Source organism: Ranitomeya imitator, chromosome 8 (genome assembly GCF_032444005.1).
Source record: "Ranitomeya imitator isolate aRanImi1 chromosome 8, aRanImi1.pri, whole genome shotgun sequence".
NCBI classification, from domain to species: domain Eukaryota; kingdom Metazoa; phylum Chordata; class Amphibia; order Anura; family Dendrobatidae; genus Ranitomeya; species Ranitomeya imitator.
In genome coordinates, this window is record NC_091289.1 from 116400478 (window position 1) to 116428119 (window position 27642).

The following is a 27642-nucleotide window of genomic DNA, read 5'->3' on the forward strand; positions in this document are numbered from 1 at the left end:
GATCCGTGTGCAGTGCGAGGATGCGATTTTCTCGCATCAAATGATCCGTGTGACATCCGTGTGACATCCATATGGCATCCGTATGGTGAGATTTTCTCACACACTTGCAAAATGAGCAAATAATGGCTGAGCCATTCCTGTCACCATGCCTGAGAATTTCTCCTAAGTCACACTGATGGTCCGTGTGCTGTGCTATTTTTTCTCACCCCCATAGACTTTCATTGGCGATTCTCGGCCGAGAAACGCTGACAATCGCAGCATGCTGCGATTTCACTCGGATCCTGAATACGGCCGAGAAAATATCGGATGATGGGAGCTGCCCCATAGATTAACATTGGGACGAGTGCTATGCGATTTTTTATCGCATTGCAGTCATCCGTATTACGGTCTAGTGTGACCCCGGCCTTAGTGATTTTTTCAGGTAGATTTTGGAACCCAAATCAAGCTAAAAAAATAATAGGCTTTCTATGGCCCACAATTGGAGAGAGAGAGAGAGATGGCACACCCAGGAGTCAAGACTAGCACACAAGCAGAAAGGGCAATATTAATCTCCCACTGATTTGATTTTTTTTTTTTTTTTCAGGGAGACTTTAGAAAAAAATAAAATAAAAAAAAATGATTTTTTCAGGAAGAATTTAGAAACCAAATAAAATAAAATGATTTTTTCAGGGAGAATTTAGAAAACAAATAAAACAAAAAATAGGCTTTCTATGGCCCACTGAGTGAGAGATGACACACAGGAGTCAGGAGTGGCACACAAGCCCAGAGGCCAATATTGTTCTCCCAATGATTGATGTAGTGATTTTTTCAGGTAGATTTTGGAACCCAAATCAAGCTAAAAAAATAATAGGCTTTCTATGGCCCACAATTGGAGAGAGAGAGAGAGAGATGGCACACCGAGGAGTCAAGACTGGCACACAAGCAGAAAGGGCAATATTAATCTCCCACTGATTTTTTTTTTTTTTCAGGGAGACTTTAGAAAAAAAAATAATAAAAAAAAATGATTTTTTCAGGAAGAATTTAGAAACCAAATAAAATAAAATGATTTTTTCAGGGAGAATTTAGAAAACAAATAAAACAAAAAATAGGCTTTCTATGGCCCACTGAGTGAGAGATGACGCACACAGGAGTCAGGAGTGGCACACAAGCCCAGAGGCCAATATTTATCTCCCACTGATTGATTTAGTGATTTTTTCAGGTAGATTTTGGAACCCAAATCAAGCTAAAAAAATAATAGGCTTTCTATGGCCCACAATTGGAGAGAGAGAGAGAGATGGCACACCCAGGAGTCAAGACTGGCACACAAGCAGAAAGGGCAATATTAATCTCCCACTGATTTGATTTTTTTTTTTTTTCAGGGAGACTTTAGAAAAAAAAATAATAAAAAAAAATGATTTTTTCAGGAAGAATTTAGAAACCAAATAAAATAAAATGATTTTTTCAGGGAGAATTTAGAAAACAAATAAAACAAAAAATAGGCTTTCTATGTCCCACTGACTGAGAGATGGCACACACAGGAGTCAGGAGTGGCACACAAGCCCAGAGGCCAATATTAATCTCCCACTTTTTTTTTTTTTTTTTCAGGGAAAATTTATAAACCCAATAAAAAAAATAATAAATAGGCTTTCTATGGCCCACTATCTGAGAGAGAGAGATGGCACGCTTAGGACTGGCACACAAGCCCAAAGGCCAATATTAATCTCCCTTTTTTTTTCAGGGAGAATTTATAAAACAAAAAAAAAATAAATAAATAGGCTTTCTATGGCCCACTATTTGTGAGAGAGATGGCACGCTCAGGACTGGCACACAAGCCCAGAGGCCAATATTTATCTCCCACTTTTTTTTTTTTTTCAGGGAAAATTTATAAACCCAATAAAAAAAATAATAAATAGGCTTTCTATGGCCCACTATCTGAGAGAGAGAGATGGCACGCTTAGGACTGGCACACAAGCCCAAAGGCCAATATTAATCTCCCACTGATTGATTTATTGATTTTTTCAGGTAGAATTTAGAACCCAAATAAAGCAAAAAAAAAAAAAGGCTTTCTATGGCCCACTGAGTGAGAGATGATGCACACAGGAGTCAGGAGTGGCACACAAGCCCTGAGGCCAATATTTTTCTCCCACTGATTGATGTAGTGATTTTTTCAGGTAGATTTTGGAACCCAAATCAAGCAAAAAAATAAATAGGCTTTCTATGGCCCACTGACTGAGAGACGGCACACACAGGAGTCAGGAGTGGCACACAAGCCCTGAGGCCAATATTTTTCTCCCACTGATTGATGTAGTGATTTTTTCAGGTAGATTTTAGAACCCAAATCAAGCAAAAAAATAAATAGGCTTTCTATGGCCCACTGAGTGAGAGATGGCACAGACAGGGATGGCACTCTAGCAGAAATGCCAATCTTAATCTCCCACAAAAAAAAAAAAAAGGAACTGTCCTTCAATTACTATCTCCCTGCAGTAATCTCAGCCAGGTATGGCAGGCAGCAATAAGGAGTGGACTGATGCACAAATTAAATAAAAAGTGTGGACAAACAAACAAGATAGCTGTGCAGAAAGGAAGGAACAAGAGGATTTGTGCTTTGAAAAAAGCAGTTGGTTTGCACAGCGGCGTACACACAGCAATGCAGCTATCAGGGAGCCTTCTAGGGCAGCCCAATGAGCTACAGCGCTGAGGAAAAAAAAAAAATGTAGCTTCCACTGTCCCTGCACACCGAAGGTGGTGTTGGGCAATGGAAATCGCTACAGCACAAGCGGTTTGGTGGTTAATGGACCCTGCCTAACGCTATCCCTGCTTCTGACGAAGCGGCAGCAACCTCTCCCTAAGCTCAGATCAGCAGCAGTAACATGGCGGTCAGCGGGAACGCCCCTTTATAGCCCCTGTGACGCCGCAGACAGCAAGCCAATCACTGCAATGCCCTTCTCTAAGATGGTGGGGACCAGGACCTATGTCATCACGCTGCCCACACTCTGCGTTTACCTTCATTGGCTGAGAAATGGCGCTTTTCGCGTCATTGAAACGCGACTTTGGCACGAAAGTCGCGTACCGCATGGCCGCCCCGCACAGGGGTCGGATCGGGTTTCATGAAACCCGACTTTGCCAAAAGTCGGCGACTTTTGAAAATGAACGACCCGTTTCGCTCAACCCTAATCAGCACCTCTGGCACGATCCCTGCAGGAGCTCGGCGCTTCTAGTGGCTTTCTGGGAAAGTTCCCACGATCTATGAACATCCAGCAGAGGGTGCCTCACCGCAAATGAAGCTAAATATAGCAAATTGATCTATATTTAGACTCATTCCCCGGGTTTTTGCAGCGAGGAGTAGCATTACATTAGCAAAGCTCCTTGCTGCAAAATGTTTTAACCCCTTCAGAAGGATTTACATCGTTGGACGTTACAGATCTGCGGAGGGTAAGTGTATTGTTGGTTTATTATGTTTTTTCTTTCACAGAACGAGGGTCTTCAGTTACTGGATTGGGCGTAGAATAAAATACTCCATCAACCATTGTTTTTATTTCATTAAAATAATTTTAAATAATGTGTTTGTGTTTTATTTAACCCTTTACTACAATTGGATTAATAATTTGATAGGTGTCATAATTGACGCCTCTCCATTATTAATTAGGCTTAATGTCACCTTACAATAGCAAGGTGGCATTAACCCTTCATTACCCCATATCCCACCGCTACACGGGAATGGGAAGAGAGTGGCCAAGTGCCAGAATAGGCGCATCTTCCAGATGTGCCTTTTCTGGGGTGCCTGGGGGCAGATATTTTTAGCCAGGGGGGGGCCAATAACCATGGACCCTCTCCAGGCTATTAATATCTGCCCTCAGTCACTGGCTTTACTACTCTGGCGGAGAAAATTGCGCGGGAGCCCACGCCAATTTTTTCCGCCATTTAACCCTTTATTTTAAGAGCTAGAACGGCCAAATTTTGCAGATACACACTACTGACATTAGTAGTGTGGAATCTGCAAAAAAAATGGAGAGAAGACATGGTTTACTGTATGTAAACCATGTCTCAAATCATGTCGGGTTTTAGGAAGGAGAAAGAAAAAGCCGGTAATTGAATTACCGGCTTTCAAGCTGTCTAGCGCTGGAATAAATATTAATATATATATATACATATATGTGTCTCACTGACATATATATATATATACCTATTTTATGTGTACACATTTATTCTACCTATTCTTCTGTAAGCTGTCAGTGTGATTTTACTGTACACCGCACTGAATTACTGGCTTTTCTCTCTAACAGCGCTGCGTATTTCTCGCAAGTCACACTGCTTGTCCGTGTGTAATCCGTATTTTTCACGCTTCCATAGACTTTCATTGGCGTATTTCTTGCGCAGTACGGTGACAAACGCAGCATGCTGCGATTTTGTACGGCCGTAGAAAGCCGTATAATACTGATCAGTAAAATACGGCAGATAGGAGCAGGGGCATAGAGAATAATTGTGCCGTATTTTTTGCGAGTTTTACGGACGTAGTTTCTGCGCTCTTACGTCCGTAAAACTCGCAAGTGTGACGCCGGCCTAATAAGTTTGACTCATTGTCCTGATAAACCTGGCCTCTGTATTAGGGAATATTTCCATCCCAACACGCATTCCTAGAATGACTGGATTTACTTTTCGTGTTTACCTTTGCCGCCTTCTGTCATTTGTTATTTATTCACTTTTTATTTCTTCATCTCCAATTTATAAATTGAAATACAAAAAAATCCCACAATGAAAAAGTGATGCTCACTATACCCTTAGATGAATACTGTGAGGGGAATTTTCTGAAATAGCAGACAGTTTTTTTATTCACCAGTTTGACTTTGCCGTGCCATCTAAAGCAGTCATTCTGAATCTTTCTACTGTTTGGTGTTATAGCCATGGCGGTTTTTCACAGAGGATACCTAGTATATGAGCTATTCCTGGTCTATATACAGTAGAATGAGTCCTCATATAATTTTACAGCTGCTAAAACTTTCCAAATGTACTTTGGTATACTACCTCTTTATACTTTATATTCTGTAAAAGGATGGGTTGTTCTGCCATCCTGGCGGTTCCTACCTTACTGGGCAAGGACCTGTTATAGCAGGGGTGTCAAACTGCATTCCTCGAGGGCTGCAAACAGGTCATGTTTTCAGGATTTCCTTGTATTGCACAGGTGATAATTTAATCACCTGCAGAGAATGATTCCAGCACCTTGTGCAATGCTAAGGAAATCATGGAAACACGCATGGTTTGAGGCCCTTGAGGAATGCAGTTTGACACCCCTGTGTTATAGTGTACCAGCATCACATGACACATCTGTCCCTCATATAGAGATTGATTGTGCTATAGACGCTGTACAACTAGTCCCTATTTAAAAAAAGAAAAAGACTTGGAAGTTTAGTACTCCTGTGAACGTGCAACATTGTTACACTCCTCCATTCCTTTCTTCCAATGCAATTTTTTCCAGCTCTAATGAAATAACAGTGGTATGCTTTGTCAGCATGGTAGAATCATATTTACTGGCAAATGTGATACTGAGGACAATGTACCCCAAATATATACAGCTCTGGCAAAAATTAAGAGACCACTGCAAAATGTTCAGTTTGTCTGATTTTTCTCTTTATAGGTATATTTTTGAGTAAGATGTAAATTGTTTTTTTATTCTATAAACTTCTGACAACATGTCTCAGAATTTCCAAGCAATAAATTTTGTATTTTTTTTCTGACAAAGAAAAATGGTCAAAATTAAGAAAAAAAAACAGTGCTTTCACACGTCAACAAGTTCAGAATCATTTAGAAACAAAAATACTAATGTTGTAACTCAGGAAGAGTTCAGAAATCAATATTTTGTGGAATAACCATGATTTTTAATCGCAACTTTCATGCGTCTTGGCATGCTTTCCACCAGTCTTTCGCACTGCTTCTGCTGCAAAAATGTAAGCAGTTCTTCATTGTTTGATGGCTTGTGACTATCCATCATCCTCTTGATTACATTCTAGAGGCTTTCAAAGGGGTTCAGGTCTAGAGATTGGGCTGCCCATGGCAAGGCTTTGATGTGGTGGTCTCTTAATCTTTGCCAGAGCTGTATATATGAATTTTATTATTAAAAAAGACACTGGCTGCCCTTTTTGGGACCGATCTTCAATCCAACTATACTAATGGTGTTAAGTTTGAGTACAGGAAAAATAACTTTATAAATTTTGAGGTCCATTTCCTCACCTCTCACTACTATGTATTAAAAATGCATCCTAAATATGACACTTTTGTTTAAAAAAAAAAAATGTAATAGTATTTTTTTACATTCATTTTGAACTAAATCATTTAATAAAATGTGGGCTTAAAAGACTCATTACACACATAAATGAATTCTTTAGAGGGTGAAATTTGGAAAATGGGACCAATTGTGGGGTGGCGCTTACAACAATCCGGCATCAACAACCATAGAGGTCTTCAATAGACCTCTGGTTGTCATGCTAATGCATCACTGACAGCCGATCAGGTGACGGGGTCAGCGATGCGCGCATTTCCGACCTGATGTGCAAGTGGGCTGAGAGCTGGCTCAGGGATAGGAAACAAAGGGTGGTTATTAATGGAGCACACTCGGACTGGGTAGCGGTTAGCAGTGGGGTACCACAGGGGTCAGTATTGGGCCCTCTTCTTTTTAACATATTTATTAATGACCTTGTAGGGGGCATTCAGAGTAGAATTTCAATATTTGCAGATGACACTAAACTCTGCAGGGTAATAAATACAGAGGAGGACAATTTTATATTACAGGATGATTTATGTAAACTAGAAGCTTGGGCTGATAAATGGCAAATGAGCTTTAATGGGGATAAATGTAAGGTCATGCACTTGGGTAGAAGTAATAAGATGTATAATTATGTGCTTAATTCTAAATATCTGGGCAAAACCGTCAATGAAAAAGACCTGGGTGTATGGGTGGATGACAAACTCATATTCAGTGGCCAGTGTCAGGCAGCCGCTACAATGGCAAATAAAATAATGGGATGCATTAAAAGAGGCATAGATGCTCATGAGGAGAATATAATTTTACCTCTATACAAGTCACTAGTTCGACCACACTTAGAATATTGTGCACAGTTCTGGTCTCTGGTGTATAAGAAAGACATAGCTGAACTGGAGCGGGTGCAGAGAAGAGCGACCAAGGTTATTAGAGGACTGGGGGGTCTGCAATACCAAGATAGGTTATTACACTTGGGGCTATTTAGTTTGGAAAAACAAAGACTAAGGGGTGATCTTATGTTAATGTATAAATATATGAGGGGACAGTACAAAGACCTTTCTGATGATCTTTTTAATCATAGACCTGAAACCGGGACAAGGCGGCATCCTCTGCGTTTGGAGGAAAAAAGGTTTAAGCATAATAACAGACACGGATTCTTTACTGTAAGATCAGTGAGACTATGGAACTCTCTGCCGTATGATGTTGTAATGAGTGATTCATTACTTAAATTTAAGAGGGGACTGGATACCTTTCTGGAAAAGTATAATGTTACAGGGTAAATGCACTAGATTCCTTGATAGGGCGTTGATCCAGGGAACTAGTCTGATTGCCGTATGTGGAGTCGGGAAGGAATTTTTTTCCCCAATGTGGAGCTTACTCTTTGCCACATGGGTTTTTTTGCCTTCCTCTGGATCAACATGTTAGGGCATGTTAGGTTAGGCTATGGGTTGAACTAGATGGACTTATAGTCTTCCTTCAACCTTAATAACTATGTAACTATGTAACTATGGAAGTGCTAGTTAAATGCTGCTGTCAGCGTTTGACAGTGGCATTTAACTAGTTAATAGCGGCGGGTGGATCGCGATTCCATCTGCCGCTATTGCGGACACATGTCAGCTATAAAAAACAACTGACATGTCCCGGCTTTGATGCGGGCTCACCGCCGGAGCCCGCATCAAAGCTGGGGTTCTGACCTCGGATGTACTATCCTGAATGAGGTCAGAAAGGGGTTAAGAACCATGATGTTTGTCCAGTGTTTTTGACCACATGTGGAGTACCACATGTACCACACTCATATGAAATTGAGTAACAAGCTGAGCGGTCCACTTTTTATGTTACCTCTTACAAAAGTGAAAAAAAATAAGGCTAAAACAACATTTTCATGAATAATAATGAAATATTTCTCTATAACAACCTAATGTTATCACATTGTGGGTAGTACCTGAGGATTAAAAATCCTTACTACACCCCTGGATGAAATCGTTGAGTGGTGTAGTTTTATAAAATGGGGTCATTTGTGGTGGGTTTCCATTGTTTAGGTACATCAGAGGCTTTGCAAATGCGACAAGGCAACTGCTAATTATTTCAACAAATGTAGCGTTCTAAAAGATGAATGGTGCCCCGTCCATTATGAGCCCTGCCATGCACCCAAACAGCAGTTTTCCACATCATCAGAGGTATCAGCATATTCAAGAGAAATTGCACAACAAATTGACTTGTGCATTTTCTCTTTCTATTCCTTTGAAGAAAAATTTATTTGGACCTAAAACATTTTTGTGGTAAAAATATGAATTTTTGTTTTCTCGGCTCAACGTTATAAAATTCTGTGAAGCACATGGGGGTTACAGGTGCTCATGACATATCTAGATAAATTCCTTGAAGTGTCTAGTTTTCAAAATGTTGTTTCAAACAAACATTTTCTACCACATATACTGTAGGTTATCAATGTACGCAGGAGAAATTGCATTTTCTCTTCTTACCCTTCTAAAAAAATCATTTTCTACCACATATACTGTAGGTTATCAATGTACGCAGGAGAAATTGCATTTTCTCTTCTTACCTTTCTAAAAATGAAAAATTTGGGTCTAAAGTAATATTTTTGTTGGAAAAAGTTAAATTTTCATTTGTTCTGATCACTTTGCTTAAGTTCCTGTAAAGCACTTGAAGGGTTAATACACTTCTTGAATGCGGTTTTAAGGTCTTTAAAGGGTACAGTTTTCAGAATGGTATCATTTTTAGATATTTTCTGTAACATAGGCCACCCACAGTCACTTCAAATGTGAGGAGGTCACGAAAAATGGTTTTTTAAATTTTGCTGGAAAAATGAGAAATCAACTTTTAATCTTTCTAACTTCCTAACAAAAAATGTTTAAAAAATTATTCACTATCTGGTTTAAGGGCATAAAAATTCAAACTTTGAAAATTGTGAAATGTTCACATTTTTGTAAATTTTTTATATTTTCAGAAATAAACGCAAATAATATCAACCACACTTTACCACTTTCATGAAGCACAAAATATCACAAAAAAAAATCTGAGAATCAGTGGGATCCATTGAAGCATTCCAGAGTTATTACCACATATAGAGACATTGGTCAGATTTAATGAGTCTGTGTTATTAATGTACAAAATTTCCGGTCCTTAAAAAGTGTCATTTAGCCTTCTGATCGTGCACTCCCCGCCTCCTAGCCACAGGTGTTTTAATTATAGTAGGTCCAATACCCCTCCACAGAAAGAGAGAATTTGAGTCCAAGAAGAGGTTTCACATGTACCCATTCAGATGGAGACGTTTATTCTCAGTGAGGTAGGTCAAGCGTAGGACCTCGTATAAGAGAGATGCCGTAAAGTGGCTACGAGGTACACATAAATATGGCCATTTTTATGCGCTAAAAGCTCTCATTTTTCATATTTCTAGTGCAGTAATGCAGTTCAAATTTCGTGTTTTCAAGTTTGCATGTTTTGGCGCTGCAGTGTGCTGCCCTTTTTACTTACCGTAACTTAAAAAGTGTCATGGCTGCAACAAAATCTGCAGTATGTATTAAGATTTTTGTGTATTTCCCTGCACATATTTGGTTTGATGCCTACAGCAAAACAAAACCATGTCATATCGGCTGTAAAAAGGCCTGGCTTTGTGCATCTGCCATAAAAAAGCAGAACTATCTAGAAGTTTGATGACTTTCAATTCACCGCTGTATTTTGTTAACAGCAAGAGGTTACTCAGTACATGTTTGAATAAACCCATCAAAGAAATGTCTGTCAAATTATTATAATGAAATAATGAATGACACTAATGATGGCATTTCTACCAGCTTTATTATTAAACTAGTCTTATGGGAATGTCATTTTTCCTTCCCTAAATCAAAGATTTCTTCTAAAGAAAATTTACATGAATTCAAATAAAATGTACTATATGAAAAAGCAAAATGCTTACATTAGACTTAAAGAAATATTCAGCATTTTAATGGTCCAGCCGGTAATGCTTTGAATATAAGCTTTTCTACACAGGTGTAAAACATTATCTAAATGAAAACCAAGTTTACATACCCCAGCAGAATTTTTGGTCTCTTGGCCTTTTTTTAGAGAATACTAGCTGAAGAGCCCGGCGTTGCCTGGGCATAGTAAATATCTGTGGTTAGTTATAGCACCTCACTTCTATTATTTTCCCTTCACGCCTCTCATTTTCAACCTCACATCTATCATTTTCTCCCTTACACCTCTCATTTTCCCCCTCACTCCTTTTATTTTCCCCTTCACTACTCTCATTCCCCCTAACACTTGTCATTTCGACCTCACATCTGTCATTTTCTGATCACTCCACTATTTTTCCTCACACCTCTCATTTTCCCCTCAGTATATACATGTTTGTCATCTCCCTTATATAAAGTATACACCTGTATGTCATCTCCTGTATATAGTATATACCTGTATGTCATCTCCCATGTAAATAGTATAAACCTGCTGTATGTCATCTCCTTCTGTATATTGAATATACCTATGTGTCGTCTCCTCCTGTATATAGTATGTACCTGTATGTCATCGCTTCTGTATATACTGTACTATATACCTGTATGTCATCTCCTCTTATATATAGTATGTACCTGTATGTCATCTCCTGTATATAGTATATACCTGTATGTCATCTCCACTGTATATAGTATATACCTGCTGTATGTCATCTCCTCCTCTGTATACCTATGTGTCATCTCCTCTTTTATATAGTATATACCTGTATGTCATCTCCTCCTGTATATAGTATATACGTGTGTCCTCTCCTCCTGTATATAGTATATACCTGTAAGTCATCTCCTCCTGTATATAGTATATACCTGTGTGTCATCTGCTCCTGTATATAGTGTATACCTGTGTGTTATCTCCTCCTGAATATAGTATATATCTGTGTGTCATCTCCTCCTGTGTATAGTATATATGTGTGTCAACTCCCCTGTATATAGTATATACCTGTGTGTCATCTCCTCCTGTATATAGTATATACCTGTGTGTCATCTCCTCCTGTATATACTATATACCTGTATGTCATCTCCTCCTGTATATAGTATATACCTGTGTGTCATCTCCTTCTGTATATAGTATATACCTGTGTGTCATCTCCCCTGTATATAGTATATATGTGTGTGTCATCTCCCCTGTATATAGTATATATTTGTGTGTCATCTCCCCTGTATATAGTATATACCTGTGTGTCATCTCCTCCTGTATATAGTATATACCTGTGTGTCATCTCCTCCTGTATATAGTATATACCTGTGTGTCATTTCCCCTGTTTATAGTATATAAATGTGTGTCATCTCCCCTGTATATAGTATATACCTGTGTGTCATCTCCCCTGTATATAGTATGTACCTGTATGTCATCTCCTCCTGTATATAGTATATAACTGTATGACATCTCCTCTGTATATAGTATAAACCTGTGTGTCATTTCCCCTGTATATAGTATATACCTGTGTGTCATCTCCTCCTGTGTATAGTATATACCTGTGTGTCATCTCTCCTGTATATAGTATATATGTGTGTGTCATCCCCTCCTGTATATAGTTTATAACTGTATGTCATCTCCTCCTGTATATATTATATACCTGTGTCATCTCCCCTGTATATAGTATATATGTGTGTGTCATCTCCTGTATATATTATATGCCTGTTTGTCATATCCTCCTATATATAGTATATACCTGTGTGTCATCTCTCCTGTATATAGTATATATCTGTAAGTCATCTCCTCCTGTATTAGACCGCGTTCACACGTTATTTGGTCAGTATTTTTACCTCAGTATTTGTAAGCTAAATTGGCAGCCTGATAAATCCCCAGGCAAAAGGAAGCCCTCCCCCTGGCAGTATATATTAGCTCACACATACACATAATAGACAGGTCATGTGACTGACAGCTGCCGTATTTCCTATATGGTACATTTGTTGCTCTTGTAGTTTGTCTGATTATTTATCAGATTTTTATTTTTGAAGGATAATACCAGACTTGTGTGTGTTTTAGGGCGAGTTTCGTTTGTCAAGTTGTGTGTGTTGAATTGCATGTGGCGACATGCATGTAGCGACTTTTGTGAGATGAGTTTTGTGTGGCGACATGTGTGTAGCAACTTTTTGTGTGTCGAGTTGCATGTGACAGGTTAGTGTAGCAAGTTGTGTGCAGCAAGTTTTGCGCATGGCGAGTTTTGTGCGTGGCGAGTTTTATGTGTGGTGCCTTTTGAGTATGTGCAAGTTTTGTGTGAGGCAACTTTTGCATGTGTTACAACTTTTGTGCATGTGGCAATTTTTCCGCAGGTGCAAGTTTTGCGTGTGGCGAGTTTTCCCATGAGGTGAGTTTTGCACGTGTGTTGAGTTTTGCGTGATCCTAGTTTTGCATGTGGCGAGTATTACGCTTGTCGAGTTTTGAGCGGCGACTTTTGTGTTTCGACTTTTATGTGGCGAGGTTGGTGTATGTGTGGTGAAATGTGTGCTGAGGGTGGTATATGTGTTCAAGCACGTGGTAGTGTGTGGTGCATTATGTGTGCGTGTTCATATCCCTGTGTGTGGTGAGTATCCCATGTCGGGGCCCCACCTTAGCAACTGTACGGTATATACTCTTTGGTGCCATCGCTCTCATTCTTTAAGTCCCCCTTGTTCACATCTGGCAGCTGTCAATTTGCCTCCAACACTTTTCCTTTCACTTTTTCCCCATTATGTAGATAGGGGCAAAATTGTTTGGTGAATTAGAAAGCGTGGGGTTAAAATTTCACCTCACAACATAGCCTATGATGCTCTCGGGGTCCAGACGTGTGACTGTGCAAAATTTTGTGGCTGTAGCTTCAACGCCTCCAACACTTTTCCTTTCACTTTTCCCCATTATGTAGATAGGGGCAAAATTGTTTGGTGAACTGAAACACGCGGGGTTAAAATTTCGCTTCACAACATAGCCTATGACGCTCTCGGGGTCCAGACGTGTGACTGTGCAAAATTTTGTGGCTGTAGCTGCGACGGTGCAGATGCCAATCCCGGACATTCATACATACATACACACATACACACATACACACACACACACATTCAGCTTTATATATTAGACTAGCTGAAGAGCCCGGCGTTGCCTGGGCATAGTAAATATCTGTGGTTAGTTATAGCACCTCACTTGTCTTATTTTCCCATCACGCCTCTCATTTTCCTAATCACATCTTTCATTTTCCCCCTCACAACTCTCATTTTCTCCCTCACTCCTTTCATTCCCCCCTAACACTTGTCATTTCAACCTCACATCTGTCATTTTCTGATCACTCCACTATTTTTCCTCACTCCTCTCATTTTGCACTCACACCTTTTCATTTTCACCTCACACCTCTCATTTTCACCTCATCACCTCAGTATATACATGTTTGTCATCTCCCTTATATATAGTATACATCTGTATGTCATATCCTGTATATAGTATATACCTGTATGTCATCTCCCCTGTATATAGTATATACCTGCTGTGTGTCATCTCCCCTATATATAGTATATACCTGAATGTCATCTCCTTCTATATATAGTATATACCTGTATGTCATCTCCTCCTGTATATAGTATATACCTGTGTGTCATCTCCCCTGTATATAGTATATATCTGTGTGTCATCTCCTCCTGTATATAGTATATACCTGCATGTCATCTTCTATGTATAGCATATACCTGTATGTCATCTCCTCCTGCATATAGTATATACCTGTGTGTCATCTCCTCCTGTATATAGTATATACCTGTATGTCATCTCCTCCTGTATATATATGTACTTGTATGTCATCTCCTCCTCTATATAGTATATACCTGTGTGTCATCTCTCCTGTATATAGTATATATCTGTGTGTCATCTCCCCTGTATATAGTATATATCTGTATGTCATCTCCTCCTGTATTAGGCCGCGTTCACACGTTATTTGCTCAGTATTTTTACCTCAGTATTTGTAAGCTAAATTGGCAGCCTGATAAATCCCCAGTCAACAGGAAGCTCTCCCCCTGGCAGTATATATTAGCTCACACATACACATAATAGACAGGTCATGTGACTGACAGCTGCCGTATCTCCTATATGGCACATTTGTTGCTCTTGTAGTTTGTCTGCTTATTAATCAGATTTTTATTTTTGAAGGATACCAGACTTGTGTGTGTTTTAGGGCGAGTTTCGTTTGTCAAGTTGTGTGTGTTGAGTTGCGTGTGGCGACATGCATGTAGCGACTTTTGTGAGATGAGTTTTGTGTGGCAACATGCGTGTAGCAACTTTTTGTGTGTCGAGTTGCATGTGACAGGTTAGTGTAGCAAGTTGTGTGCAGCAAGTTTTGCGCATGGCGAGTTTTGTGCGTGGCGAGTTTTATGTGTGGTGCCTTTTGAGTATGTGAAAGTTTTGTGTGAGGCAACTTTTGCATGTGTTGCAACTTTTGTGCATGTGGCAATTTTTCCGCGTGTGCAAGTTTTGCGTGTGGCGAGTTTTCCATGAGGTGAGTTTTGCACTTGTGGCGTGTTTTGCAAGAGCCTAGTTTTTGCATGTGGCGAGTTCTGCGCGTGGCGAGTTTTGAGTGGCGACTTTTGTGTTTCGACTTTTATGTGGCGAGGTTGGTGTATTTGTGGTGAAATGTGTGCTGAGGGTAATACGTGTTCAAGCATGTGGTAGTGTGTGGCGCATTTTGTGTGTGTGTTCATATCCCCGTGTGTGGTGAGTATCCCATGTCGGGGCCCCACCTTAGCAACTGTACGGTATATACTCTTTGGCGCCATCGCTCTCATTCTTTAAGTCCCCCTTGTTCACATCTGGCTTCTGTCAATTTGCCTCCTACACTTTTCCTTTCATTTTTTCGCATTATGTAGATAGGAGCAAAATTGTTTGGTGAATTGGAAAGCGCGGGGTTAAAATTTCACCTCACAACTTAGCCTATGACGCTCTCGGGGTCCAGACGTTTGACTGCAAAATTTTGTGGATGTAGCTGCGACGCCTCCAACACTGTTCCTTTCACTTTTTCCCCATTATGTTGATAGGGGCAAAATTGTTTGGTGAATTGGAAAGCACGGGGTTAAAATTTCACCTCACAACATAGCCTATGACGCTCTTGGGGTCCAGACGTGTGACTGTGCAAAATTTTGTAGCTGTAGCTGCGACGCCTCCAACACTTTTCCTTTCACTTTTTTCCCCATTATGTAGATAGGGGCAAAATTGTTTGGTGAATTGGAACGCGCGGGGTTAAAATTTCGCCTCACAACATAGCCTATGACGCTCTCGGGGTCCAGACGTGTGACTGTGCAAAATTTTGTGGCTGTAGCTGCGACGGTGCAGATGCCAATCCCGGACATACACACACACATACACACATACACACACATTCAGCTTTATATATTAGATTATATATTTTCTGGGCTTGAATGATAAGGAAGATCATGGATATTTACATAATGGTCAATTAAAAACTATTGGAAATTCTGAAACACAATTCAAGAAGCACCCATTAATGGAAGGAAACAAAGCGCTGAGAGTTCTGAAGGGGCAATAAGTCTGAATCTAAATCCTATTGAATACCTGTGGAAAGATCTGTGGGAGACGGCACCTTTCAAATGCGAGAGACCTGGAGCAGTTTACATAAGAATTGTCCAAAATTCCATTTGAGAGGTGTAGGAAGCTTGTTGATTGTTACAGGAAGTGATTGATTGCAGTTGTTATTCCAAAAGGTGTGCAACCAAATATTAAGTTGAGAGAGCGTACAATATTAAACTGCTGTTTTTTTCAGATTTTGTGTGAATTTATGTCCAATTTGCCTTTTTTTCTCTTTTTTTTTGTGTTGTTCAAATACACATACAATAGAACCAAGATGTGTATACCAAAACATGTGTAATTGCAATTATCTTCTGGGAGAAATACTTTTCTGAACAATTTCAAGAGTTCGTGTGTGTGTATGTGTGTATGTATGTATGTGTATATTCCAAGCAAGTTGCAGTAAAATAAATCACACTCAATTTTCTGCCCATAGACAAAAGTCTCAGAGGTATTTCCACCTCTTCAGAAAGGTTCTATCATGGTCTGAACAGCATACATAAGTTTTTTCTCTTTTGCACACACAGACCCTTGTAGACAACTCAGCTGTCCTTGTAAATCAGCTGCACCTATCTGATTGGAAGATGGGAATGAGTGTTCCCATCCCTATTACCCATTCCTGAAACCTGGACCTTTTAAAATAACTCTCTCAGCACTAATGGTGCTGGAATCTGCTTTTTTGAGCTTTGCATCACCAAAGACTTACCCCCTAGGTGACACATATCTCTCATCTAGATGCAGCCTTACAAGATAAATACATAAAGTTTCTACTCACTCAGTTGAGTTTGAAGTAGAAACATGGAACGGTTTAAGTAAAAACGGCAAGGCTGGTTTATTGGGACTCCTTAAACCATGCCAGAAACAAAGGAAATAAACGGCATGTCATTGCAGACAAAATAAAACAAACTAAACAGTTCAAATAATGACACTTTCGAGTTGGTCTGGTGCACTCTTGCTGGATAGCACCCAGTATGCTAACTCAGTCAGGAGTCATCACACAGGAGGCCTTCTTACCTCCACTCACTGTGCAATAATGATCCAACTGGACTTCCTTATATCTGCCATACCATGCCCCAGGTTGGGATATGTGAGCAACCAGTCCCACCTAGATATCTTGCTCTTAAACCCCAGCCGAGGCATGCCCTATTATCACTCTTAGCTCTACATGTCCTTGAGCTTGCTTTCGAGCCTACATCACTGAGGCTATCCACGTTTGTGATGCATACAGTAAAGTTTTGCATTGTTTTTAAAAGTGTGATTATTTCTGTGATGCCATTTTCCTTTTTTAGTAAACCGGAAGTAAATGGTTGTCAGCTATTAGGATGAAAATTGTGTTCGACATCGTTTTATCCCTTTATGTGTTAGATGTCAACATTTTCTGAGCCAAATGTTTTGCATATTTTGTCATGGGTAGTCAAATTTGGCTAAATTTTTTTTTGTTGGCATGTTTTTTGGTTAAAAAATGGCAAAGACGAAGCCAAATGTATCACCAGATAAATCAGGAAGCTTATTATTCTGTGAGTAAAGTCAAGCAAAAGCCAAAAAGAGGAGCTGTGGAATTCAAGTGCTCCTAGAGTCAAGTGTTATGAATAATAAAGGAAGAAAATGAAGGTTATGGAACAGCTGACAAACCTCAGAGTAGATGACCATGGAAAACTTCTTCCAAAGTTGATCAAGTTATTAAGAAAAAGTCAGTATCTGATGTCCATAAAAGTGCTGTACAGATTTTGCACGAAATGAACGAAGAATGTGGGGACAAAGTGAGTTGCCAAACTGAGGCGCTACACTTAAGAGCAGTAGAGTTGAATGCACGAGTTCCAGTCAAGAAACCTTTCATCTCCGCAAAGAACTGGAAGGTCCGACTTGAGTTTGCAAAGAACACAGCCAATGGAAAGAGACAGATTGGTCTAAGTTGTTGTGGCCAGATGAATCCAAGTTTAACTTGTTTGGTAGTGATGGCAAGCATCTTATATGATCATGATTTGGGGCTGCTAATCTGCATCTGCCATTGGCCCTCTGCATAGAATTGACAGAAATATGAATGATACCATGTACAAGGATATACTGGAGAATGTACTGCTGCCACATGATAAAACAAAAGTAGGCAAGGGCTGTAAATTCCAGCAAGACAATGATCCTAAGAACATATCGAATTTAGTAAAAAATTAATTAGCAAAGAAAAATGTTCACCTGTTGCAAAGGGCATGCTAATCACCTGATTTAAACCCTATAGAGCCCTTTTGGAATAAGTTAGGGTGACAAGTTGGGGCCCGTACCATAGCATTAAAGATGAATTTTTTGCAGATTTGCAAATGGAATGGAGTAAGATCCCTCACGATGTCTCGAATACCCCGGTAACTACAATGCCCCGTCAGTGTGGTGCAGTAATTAAAACAAGAGGTGATGCTACAAAATACTAAGTTATGGTATTTTAAGCAATTAATTATTCTCTATGTTGTGATCAATAAATAGTATGTGCAAAAACCATTGGTAGTCAGTTTTATTTAATTACTATCTATATTCTAAAGCATTTTGATTAAAATTAAGATCTTGCATGATGACAACTTCATCCACTTTCAATTCATCACTTGGAAAATAGCATCACAACTACCAGACAGAAGTAATCACATTTAAAAAAAGGAATACTTTTGTTTGGCACTGTATCTCCCTTCATATATGATCAAAAGATTAAACAATTTTAAGAAAAATATATTTTCTATAAAAGAAGCTTTATTGCTTTACTACAACTGGCATAGTAGCATGGTATCTGGATTACACAATGGAAAGTCAAATTAAAAACTTACAATGTAAATGAAGTGATGAGGAAATATCAATTAATGAATACGTTACCTGTAATCCCCACAGGGGCAAACTTCTCTCCACCCATATTATAGAAGACCTGTAATAAAGCACATAAGACAAGTTATAAAGCTATTTTGGTAATTTTACATCAGTTTCTATGCTGTATCAGTTGTATGTTGAAACAACATACTGATACATGTTATTTATACGTAAAAAAAAATTGTAGGTTTTATTAATATAGCACAAGTAAAAAGATTATGTGAAATTGGTTTTCTAGCCTTTATGAATCCTGTTCTTAAGAAAACAGGAACTTTGTATAATTCCCCAGTAGTGCACTTGTTATGAATCGAAATTACCTGGTTTAAGTCATTTCACTCAGTAGGTCTCAAGAGTAGGGTTGAGCGACCTTGACCTTTTAAGAGTCGAGCCGTGTTTCGCGAAACCCGACTATCTTAGAAGTGGAATCGGCCGATTATCGCGAAAAGTCGGGTATCGACCGAAACACGAAACCCAATGCAAGTCAATGGGGGAGCATAGTCGGCAGTGAGTGGAGGCCAGGAAAACACCTACACTGCCCATTTTAATGGCAAAAACATCCATTCTTGTTAAAGAAGCTTGTCAATCGTAATTTAGCTTATAATAATAGGAAGGCATTTGAAATTGGGGGTCATTTGGCTAAAGTTGTGGGGGGTAGGGCTGGTTCAAGTAATTAGTGGGCCCATTAAATCTGGACGACGTCACGGCAGTGGAGCAGGGAGAGGTAAGTATTTCAACTTTGCAAGTGCTGTGATCCTGAGCAAGCAGGGGGGGCCCACTCGTTGGCATTGGCACTGGCACAGGGCCCCTCAAAGTACAGCGGTGTGTTTGCACGGCGGGGGCGCCTCCCACCGGCAGCAACACTTTTGCGTACTATGAGAGGCCCTGTGCCAGTGACGTCGCCAACTAGTATTCCTCCCCCCACCTGATGAAGGAACCTGCACTTTCATCTGCACCTTCCTCTTTGTCCCCGTGTAAGGTGGTATGGTATGTGGGAAGAGGAACCTGACTTTCAGCAGGGTCACAATCTTGCTGTGTAGCGTGCACGGGGAATATAGTAACATAGTAACATAGTAACATAGTAACATAGTTAGTAAGGCCGAAAAAAGACATTTGTCCATCCAGTTCAGCCTATATTCCATCATAATAAATCCCCAGATTTACGTCCTTCTACAGAACCTAATAATTGTATGATACAATATTGTTCTGCTCCAGGAAGACATCCAGGCCTCTCTTGAACCCCTCGATTGAGTTCGCCATCACCACCTCCTCAGGCAAGCAATTCCAGATTCTCACTGCCCTAACAGTAAAGAATCCTCTTCTATGTTGGTGGAAAAACCTTTTCTCCTCCAGACGCAAAGAATGCCCCCTTGTGCCCGTCACCTTCATTGGTATAAACAAATCCTCAGCGAGATATTTGTATTGTCCCCTTATATACTTATACATGGTTATTAGATCGCCCCTCAGTCGTCTTTTTTCTAGACTAAATAATCCTAATTTCGCTAATCTATCTAGGTATTGAAGTTCTCCCATCCCCTTTATTAATTTTGTTGCCCTCCTTTGTACTCTCTCTAGTTCCATTATATCCTTCCTGAGCACCGGTGCCCAAAACTGGACACAGTACTCCATGTGCGGTCTAACTAGGGATTTGTACAGAGGCAGTATAATGCTCTCGTCATGTGTATCCAGACCTCTTTTAATGCACCCCATGATCCTGTTTGCCTTGGCAGCTGCTGCCTGGCACTGGCTGCTCCAGGTAAGTTTATCATTAACTAGGATCCCCAAGTCCTTCTCCCTGTCAGATTTACCCAGTGGTTTCCCGTTCAGTGTGTAATGGTGATATTGATTCCTTCTTCCCATGTGTATAATTTTACATTTATCATCGTTAAACCTCATCTGCCACCTTTCAGCCCAAGTTTCCAACTTATCCAGATCCATCTGTAGCAGAATACTATCTTCTCTTGTATTAACTGCTTTACATAATTTTGTATCATCTGCAAATATCGATATTTTACTGTGTAAACCTTCTACCAGATCATTAATGAATATGTTGAAGAGAACAGGTCCCAATACCGACCCCTGCGGTACCCCACTGGTCACAGCGACCCAGTTAGAGACTATACCATTTATAACCACCCTCTGCTTTCTATCACTAAGCCAGTTACTAACCCATTTACACACATTTTCCCCCAGGCCAAGCATTCTCATTTTGTGTACCAACCTCTTGTGCGGCACGGTATCAAACGTTTTGGAAAAATCGAGATATACCACGTCCAATCACTCACCGTTGTCCAGCCTATAGCTTACCTCTTCATAAAAACTGATTAGATTGGTTTGACAGGAGCGATTTCTCATAAATCCATGCTGATATGGAGTTAAACAGTTATTCTCATTGAGATAATCCAGAATAACATCCCTCAGAAACCCTTCAAATATTTTACAACAATAGAGGTTAGACTTACTGGTCTATAATTTCCAGGTTCACTTTTAGAGCCCTTTTTGAATATTGGCACCACATTTGCTATGCGCCAGTCCTGCGGAACAGACCCCGTTGCTATAGAGTCCCTAAAAATAAGAAATAATGGTTTATCTATTACATTACTTAGTTCTCTTAGTACTCGTGGGTGTATGCCATCCGGACCCGGAGATTTATCTATTTTGATCTTATTTAGTCGGTTTCGCACCTCTTCTTGGGTTAGATTGGTGACCCTTAACCCCTTTCTGCCATTAGACGTACTATTGCGTCCATGTGGGGTGGGCTTTAGTTCCCAAGGACGCAATAGTACGTCATATGCGATCGGCAGCGCTCACGGGGGGAGCGCCGCCGATCGCGGCCGGGTGTCAGCTGTTTATCGCAGCTGACATCCGGCACTATGTGCCAGGAGCGGTCACGGACCGCCCCCGGCACATTAACCCCCGGCACACCGCGATCAAAGATGATCGCGATGTGCCGGCAGTACAGGGAAGCACCGCGCAGGGAGGGGGCTCCCTGCGGGCTTCCCTGAGCCCCCCGCAGCAACGCGATGTGATCAGAGCAGGCACTGTGAAGCAGCCTGCACTCCTATCAGATCAGTGATCTGACAGAGTGCTGTGCAAACTGTCAGATCACTGATCTGTGATGTCCCCCCCTGGGACAAAGTAAAAAAGTTAAAAAAAAAAAATTCAAATGTGTAAAAAAAAATAAAAAAAAATATTCCAAAATAATGAAAAAAAAAATAAAAATATTATTCCCATAAATACATTTCTTTATCTAAATAAAAAAAAAAAACAATAAAAGTACACATATTTAGTATCGCCGTGTCCGTAACGGCCCGACCTATAAAACTGGCCCACTAGTTAACCCCTTCAGTAAACACCGTAAGAAAAAAAAAAAAAAACGAGGCAAAAAACAACGCTTTATTATCATACCGCCGAACAAAAAGTGGAATAACACGCGATCAAAAAGACAGATATAACGAAACATGGTACCGCTGAAAACGTCATCTTGTCCCGCAAAAAACGAGCCACCATACAGCATCATCAGCAAAAAAATAAAAAAGTTATAGTCCTGAGAATAAAGCGATGCAAAAATAATTATTTTTTCTATAAAATAGTTTTTATCGTATAAAAGCGCCAAAACATAAAAAAATGATATAAATGAGGTGTCGCTGTAATCGTACTGACCCGAAGAATAAAACTGCTTCATCAATTTTACCAAACGCGGAACGGTATAAACGCCTCCCCCAAAAGAAATTCATGAATAGCTGGTTTTTGGTCATTCTGCCTCACAAAAATCGGAATAAAAAGTGTTCAAAAAATGTCACGTGCTCGAAAATGTTACCAATAAAAACATCAACTCGTCCCGCAAAAAACAAGACCTCACATGACTCTGTGGACCAGAATATAGAAAAATTATAGCTCTCAAAATGTGGTAACGCAAAAAATATTTTTTGCAATAAAAAGCGTCTTTCAGTGTGTGACGGCTGCCAATCATAAAAATCCGCTAAAAAACCCGCTATAAAAGTAAATCAAACCCCCCTTCATCACCCCCTTAGTTAGGGAAAAATTAAAAAAATGTATTTATTTCCATTTTCCCATTAGGGCTAGGGTTAGAGTTAGGGCTAGGGTTAGGGCTAGGGTTAGGGCTAGGGTTAGGGCTAGGGTTAGGGCTAGGGTTAGGGTTAGGGCTAGGGTTAGGGTTAGGGCTAGGGTTAGGGCTAGGGTTAGGGCTAGGGTTAGGGCTAGGGTTAGGGTTAGGGCTAGGGTTAGGGCTAGGGTTAGGATTAGGGTTAGGGCTAGGTTTAGGGCTAGGGCTACAGTTTGGGTTGGGGCTAAAGTTACAGTTAGGGTTTAGATTACATTTACGGTTGGGAATAGGGTTGGGATTAGGGTTAGGGGTGTGTCAGGGTTAGAGGTGTGGTTAGGGTTACTGTTGGGATTAGGGTTAGGGATGTGTTTGGATTAGGGTTTCAGTTATAATTGGGGGGTTTCCACTGTTTAGGCACATCAGGGGCTCTCCAAACGCGACATGGCGTCCGATCTCAATTCCAGCCAATTCTGCGTTGAAAAAGTAAAACAGTGCTTCTTCCCTTCCGAGCTCTCCCGTGTGCCCAAACAGGGGTTTACCCCAACATATGGGGTATCAGCGTACTCAGGACAAATAGGACAACAACTTTTGGGGTCCAATTTCTCCTGCTACCCTTGGGAAAATACAAAACTCGGGGCTAAAACATATTTTTTGTGGGGAAAAAAAAAGATTTTTTATTTTCACGGCTCTGCGTTATAAACTGTAGTGAAACACTTGGGGGTTCAAAGTTCTCACAACACATCTAGATTAGTTCCCTGGGGGGTCTAGTTTCCAATATGGGGTCACTTGTGGGGGGTTTCTACTGTTTAGGTACATTAGGAGTTCTGCAAACGCAATGTGACGTCTGCAGACCATTCCATCTAAGTCTGCATTCCAAATGGAGCTCCTTCCCTTCCGAGCCCTCCCATGCGCCCAAACAGTGGTTCCCCCCCACATATGGGTTATCAGCGCACTCAGGACAAATTGGACAACAAATTGTGGGGTCGAATTTCTCCTTTTACCCTCGGGAAAATACAAAACTGGGGGCTAAAAAATAATTTTTGTGGGAAAAAATTTTTGTTTTATTTTTACGGCTCTCCATTATAAACTTCTGTGAAGCCCTTGGTGGGTCAAAGCGCTCAGCACACATCTAGATAAGTTCCTAAGGGGGTCTACTTTCCAAAATGGTGTCACTTGTGGGGGGTTTCTACTGTTTAGGTACATTAGGGGCTCTGCAAACGCAATGTGACACCTGCAGACCATTCCATCTAAGTCTGCATTCAAATGGCACTCCTTCCCTTCTGAGCCCTCCCATGTGCCCAAACAGTGGTTCCCCCCACATATGGTGTATCATCGCACTCAGGACAAATTGGGCAACAAATTTTGGGGTCCAATTTCTCCTGTTACCCTCAGGAAAATATAAAACTGGGGGCTAAAAAAATAATTTTTGTGGGAAAAAAATTTTGTTTTATTTTTACGGCTCTGCATTATAAACTTCTGTGAAGCACTTGGTGGGTCAAAGTGCTCACCACACCTCTAGATAAGTTCCTTAGGGGGTCTACTTTCCAAAATGGTGTCATTTGTGGGGGGTTTCAATGTTTAGGAACATCAGTGGCTCTTCAAACGCAACATGGCGTCCCATCTCAATTCCTGTCAATTTTGCTTTGAAAAGTCAAACGGCGCTCCTTCCCTTCCGAGCTCTCCCATCCACCCAAACAGTGGTTTACCCCCACATATGGGGTATCCGCGTACTCAGGACAAATTGTACAACAACTTTTGGGGTCCAATTTCTTCTCTTACCCTTGGGAAAATAAAAAATTGGGGGCAAAAAGATAATTTTTGTGAAAAAATATGATTTTTTATTTTTACGGTTCTACATTATAAACTTCTGTGAAGCACTTGTTGGGTCAAAGTGCTCACCACACCTCTAGATAAGTTCCTTAGGGGGTCTACTTTCCAAAATGGTGTCACTTGTGGGGGGTTTCAATGTTTAGCCACATCAGGGGCTCTCCAAACGAAACATGGCTTCCCATCTCAATTCCAGTCAATTTTGCATTGAAAAGTCAAATGGCACTCCTTCGCTTCCGAGCTCTGCCATGCGCCCAAACAGTGGTTTACCCCCACATGTGGGGTATTGGCATACTCAGGACAAATTGTACAACAATGTTTGGGGTCCATTTTCTCCTGTTACCCTTGGTAAAATAAAACAAATTGGAGCTGAATTAAATTTTTTGTGAAAAAAATTTAAATGTTCATTTTTATTTAAACATTCAAAAAATTCCTGTGAAGCACCAGAAGGGTTAATAAACTTCTTGAATATGGTTTTGAGCACCTTGAGGGGTGTAGTTTTTAGAATGGTGTCACACTTGGGTATTTTATATAATATAGACCCCTCAAAATGACTTCAAATGAGATGTGGTCCCTAAAATAAAATGGTGTTGTAGAAATGAGAAATTGCTGGTCAACTTTTAACCCTTATAACTCCCTAACAAAAAAAAATTTTGGTTCCAAAATTGTGCTGATGTAAAGTAGACATGTGGGAAATGTTACTTATTAAGTATTTTGTGTGACATATCTCTGTGATTTAATTGCATAAAAATTCAAAGTTGGAAAATTGCGAAATTTTCATAATTTTCGCCAAATTTCCGTTTTTTTCACAAATAAACGCAGGTACTATCAAATAATTTTTACCATTGTCATGAAGTACAATATGTCACGAGAAAACAATGTCAGAATCACCAGGATCCATTGAAGCGTTCCAGAGTTATAACCTCATAAAGGGACAGTGGTCAGAATTGTAAAAATTGGCCCGGTCATTAACGTGCAAACCACCCTTGGGGGTAAAGGGGTTAATATAGGGTTTTCATTGTTTCTTGGGATTTCACCTAGCATTTCATTTTCCACCGTGAATACCGTGGAGAAGAAGGTGTTTAATACGTTAGCTTTTTCCTCGTCATCTACAACCATTCTTTCCTCACTATTTTTTAAGGGGCCTACATTTTCAGCTTTTATTCTTTTACTATTGATATAGTTGAAGAACAGTTTGGGATTAGTTTTACTCTCCTTAGCAATGTGCTTCTCTGTTTCCTTTTTGGCAGCTTTAATTAGTTTTTTAGATAAAGTATTTTTCTCCCTATAGTTTTTTAGAGCTTCAATGGTGCCATCCTGCTTTAGTAGTGCAAATGCTTTCTTTTTACTGTTAATTGCCTGTCTTACTTCTTTGTTTAGCCACATTGGGTTTTTCCTATTTCTAGTCCTTTTATTCCCACAAGGTATAAACAGCTTACAGTGCCTATTTAGGATGTTCTTAAACATTTTCCATTTAATATCTGTATTCTTATTTCTGAGGATATTGTCCCAGTCTACCAGATTAAGGGCATCTCTAAGCTGGTCAAACTTTGCCTTCCTAAAGTTCAGTGTTTTTGTGACTCCCTGACAAGTCCCCCTAGTGAAAGACAGGTGAAACTGTACAATATTGTGGTCGCTATTTCCTAGGTGCCCGACCACCTGCAGATTTGTTATTCTGTCAGGTCTATTAGATAGTATTAGCTCTAAAAGTGCTGCTCCTCTGGTTGGATTCTGCACCAATTGTGAAAGATAATTTTTCTTGGTTATTAGCAGAAACCTGTTGCCTTTATGGGTTTCACAGGTTTCTGTTTCCCAGTTAATATCCGGGTAGTTAAAGTCCCCCATAACCAGGACCTCATTATGGGTTGCAGCTTCATCTATCTGCTTTAGAAGTAGACTTTCCATGATTTCTGTTATATTTGGGGGTTTGTAGCAGACCCCAATGAGAATTTTGTTACCATTTTTCCCTCCATGAATTTTGACCCATATGGACTCGACATCCTCATTCCCTTCGCTAATATCCTCCCTTAAAGTGGACTTTAGACAAGACTTTACATAGAGACAAACCCCTCCTCCTCTCCGATTTTTACGATCCTTTCTAAACAGATTGTAACCCCGTAAGTTAACTGCCCAGTCATAGCTTTCATCTAACCATGTCTCGGTTATTCCCACTATGTCAAAGTTTCCTGTAGATATTTCTGCTTCTAGTTCTTCCATCTTGTTTGTCAGGCTTCTGGCGTTTGCGAGCATGCAGTTTAGAGGATTTTGTTTTGTTCCAATCTCCTCACTGTGGATTGTTTTAGAAATGTTCTTACCTCCCTTCTGAGTATGTTTTCCTGGGTCTTCCTTGAATGTTGCGTTATGGGTCAATGTACCAGCAGACTCATCTATCACTGGCTGGGCAATGGGCAGGATGAGGAGGAAACACAGATATAGGCCCAAAGAATAAAGTTGGCTAAATGCAGTTCAAAATTGGTAACACAGGACTAACCAGGGTGCATTGCAGTGGAGGACAACTGGAATGAGAGGCTGACACAGAGAGTAGGCCTAAATCAGTAAGTAGTCGAAATACAGTTCAAAATTGGCAACCGTAGTAAACAGGCGGCACAGCTTTGTTCAGTGGAGGAGAACAGCAAGGAGTGGCAGACACCGATAGTAGGCCCCAACCCAACTAGTAGGCCAAATGCAGTCTAACATTAACAACTACTTAACGAGAGCCTGAAAATGGAATTTCAGGACAGGAAACCAGGAGAACAGCAAGGAGCGGCAGACACTGTTAGAAGGCCCCAAACCAACTAGTACGCCAAATGCAGTTGTTCCATTTAACCACTATTTAACAAGAGCCTGAAGATAGAAGCTCAGTAAAGGCAACCTGGAGAACACCTTGGAGTGGAAGACACCGTCTCTACACCCCATACCCAATTTGTAGGCCTAATGCAGTGTAGTTTCCAACAACTACTAAACGAGAGTCGGAAGACCGAAGCAATGGCGAGGAAACCTGGGGAACACCTTGGAGTGGAACACACCGTCTCTACACCCCATACCCAATTTGTAGGCCTAATGCAGTGTAGTTTTCACCAGCTACTAAATGAGAGTAGGAAGATCGAAGCAATGTGGA

The 27642-nt window shown here is 40.3% G+C and overlaps 1 protein-coding gene across 1 annotated transcript in view; it reads right to left on the reverse strand.

Moving 5' to 3' along the window:
• KCNT2 (potassium sodium-activated channel subfamily T member 2) overlaps nt 1-27642 on the reverse strand; it is a 1033274-nt gene that overhangs the window by 688837 nt on the left and 316795 nt on the right. The window contains exon 4 of the mRNA XM_069737282.1: nt 18644-18692. Within this exon, the coding sequence (XP_069593383.1) occupies nt 18644-18692 (49 nt within the window). The remainder of the gene's footprint in view (nt 1-18643; nt 18693-27642) is intronic.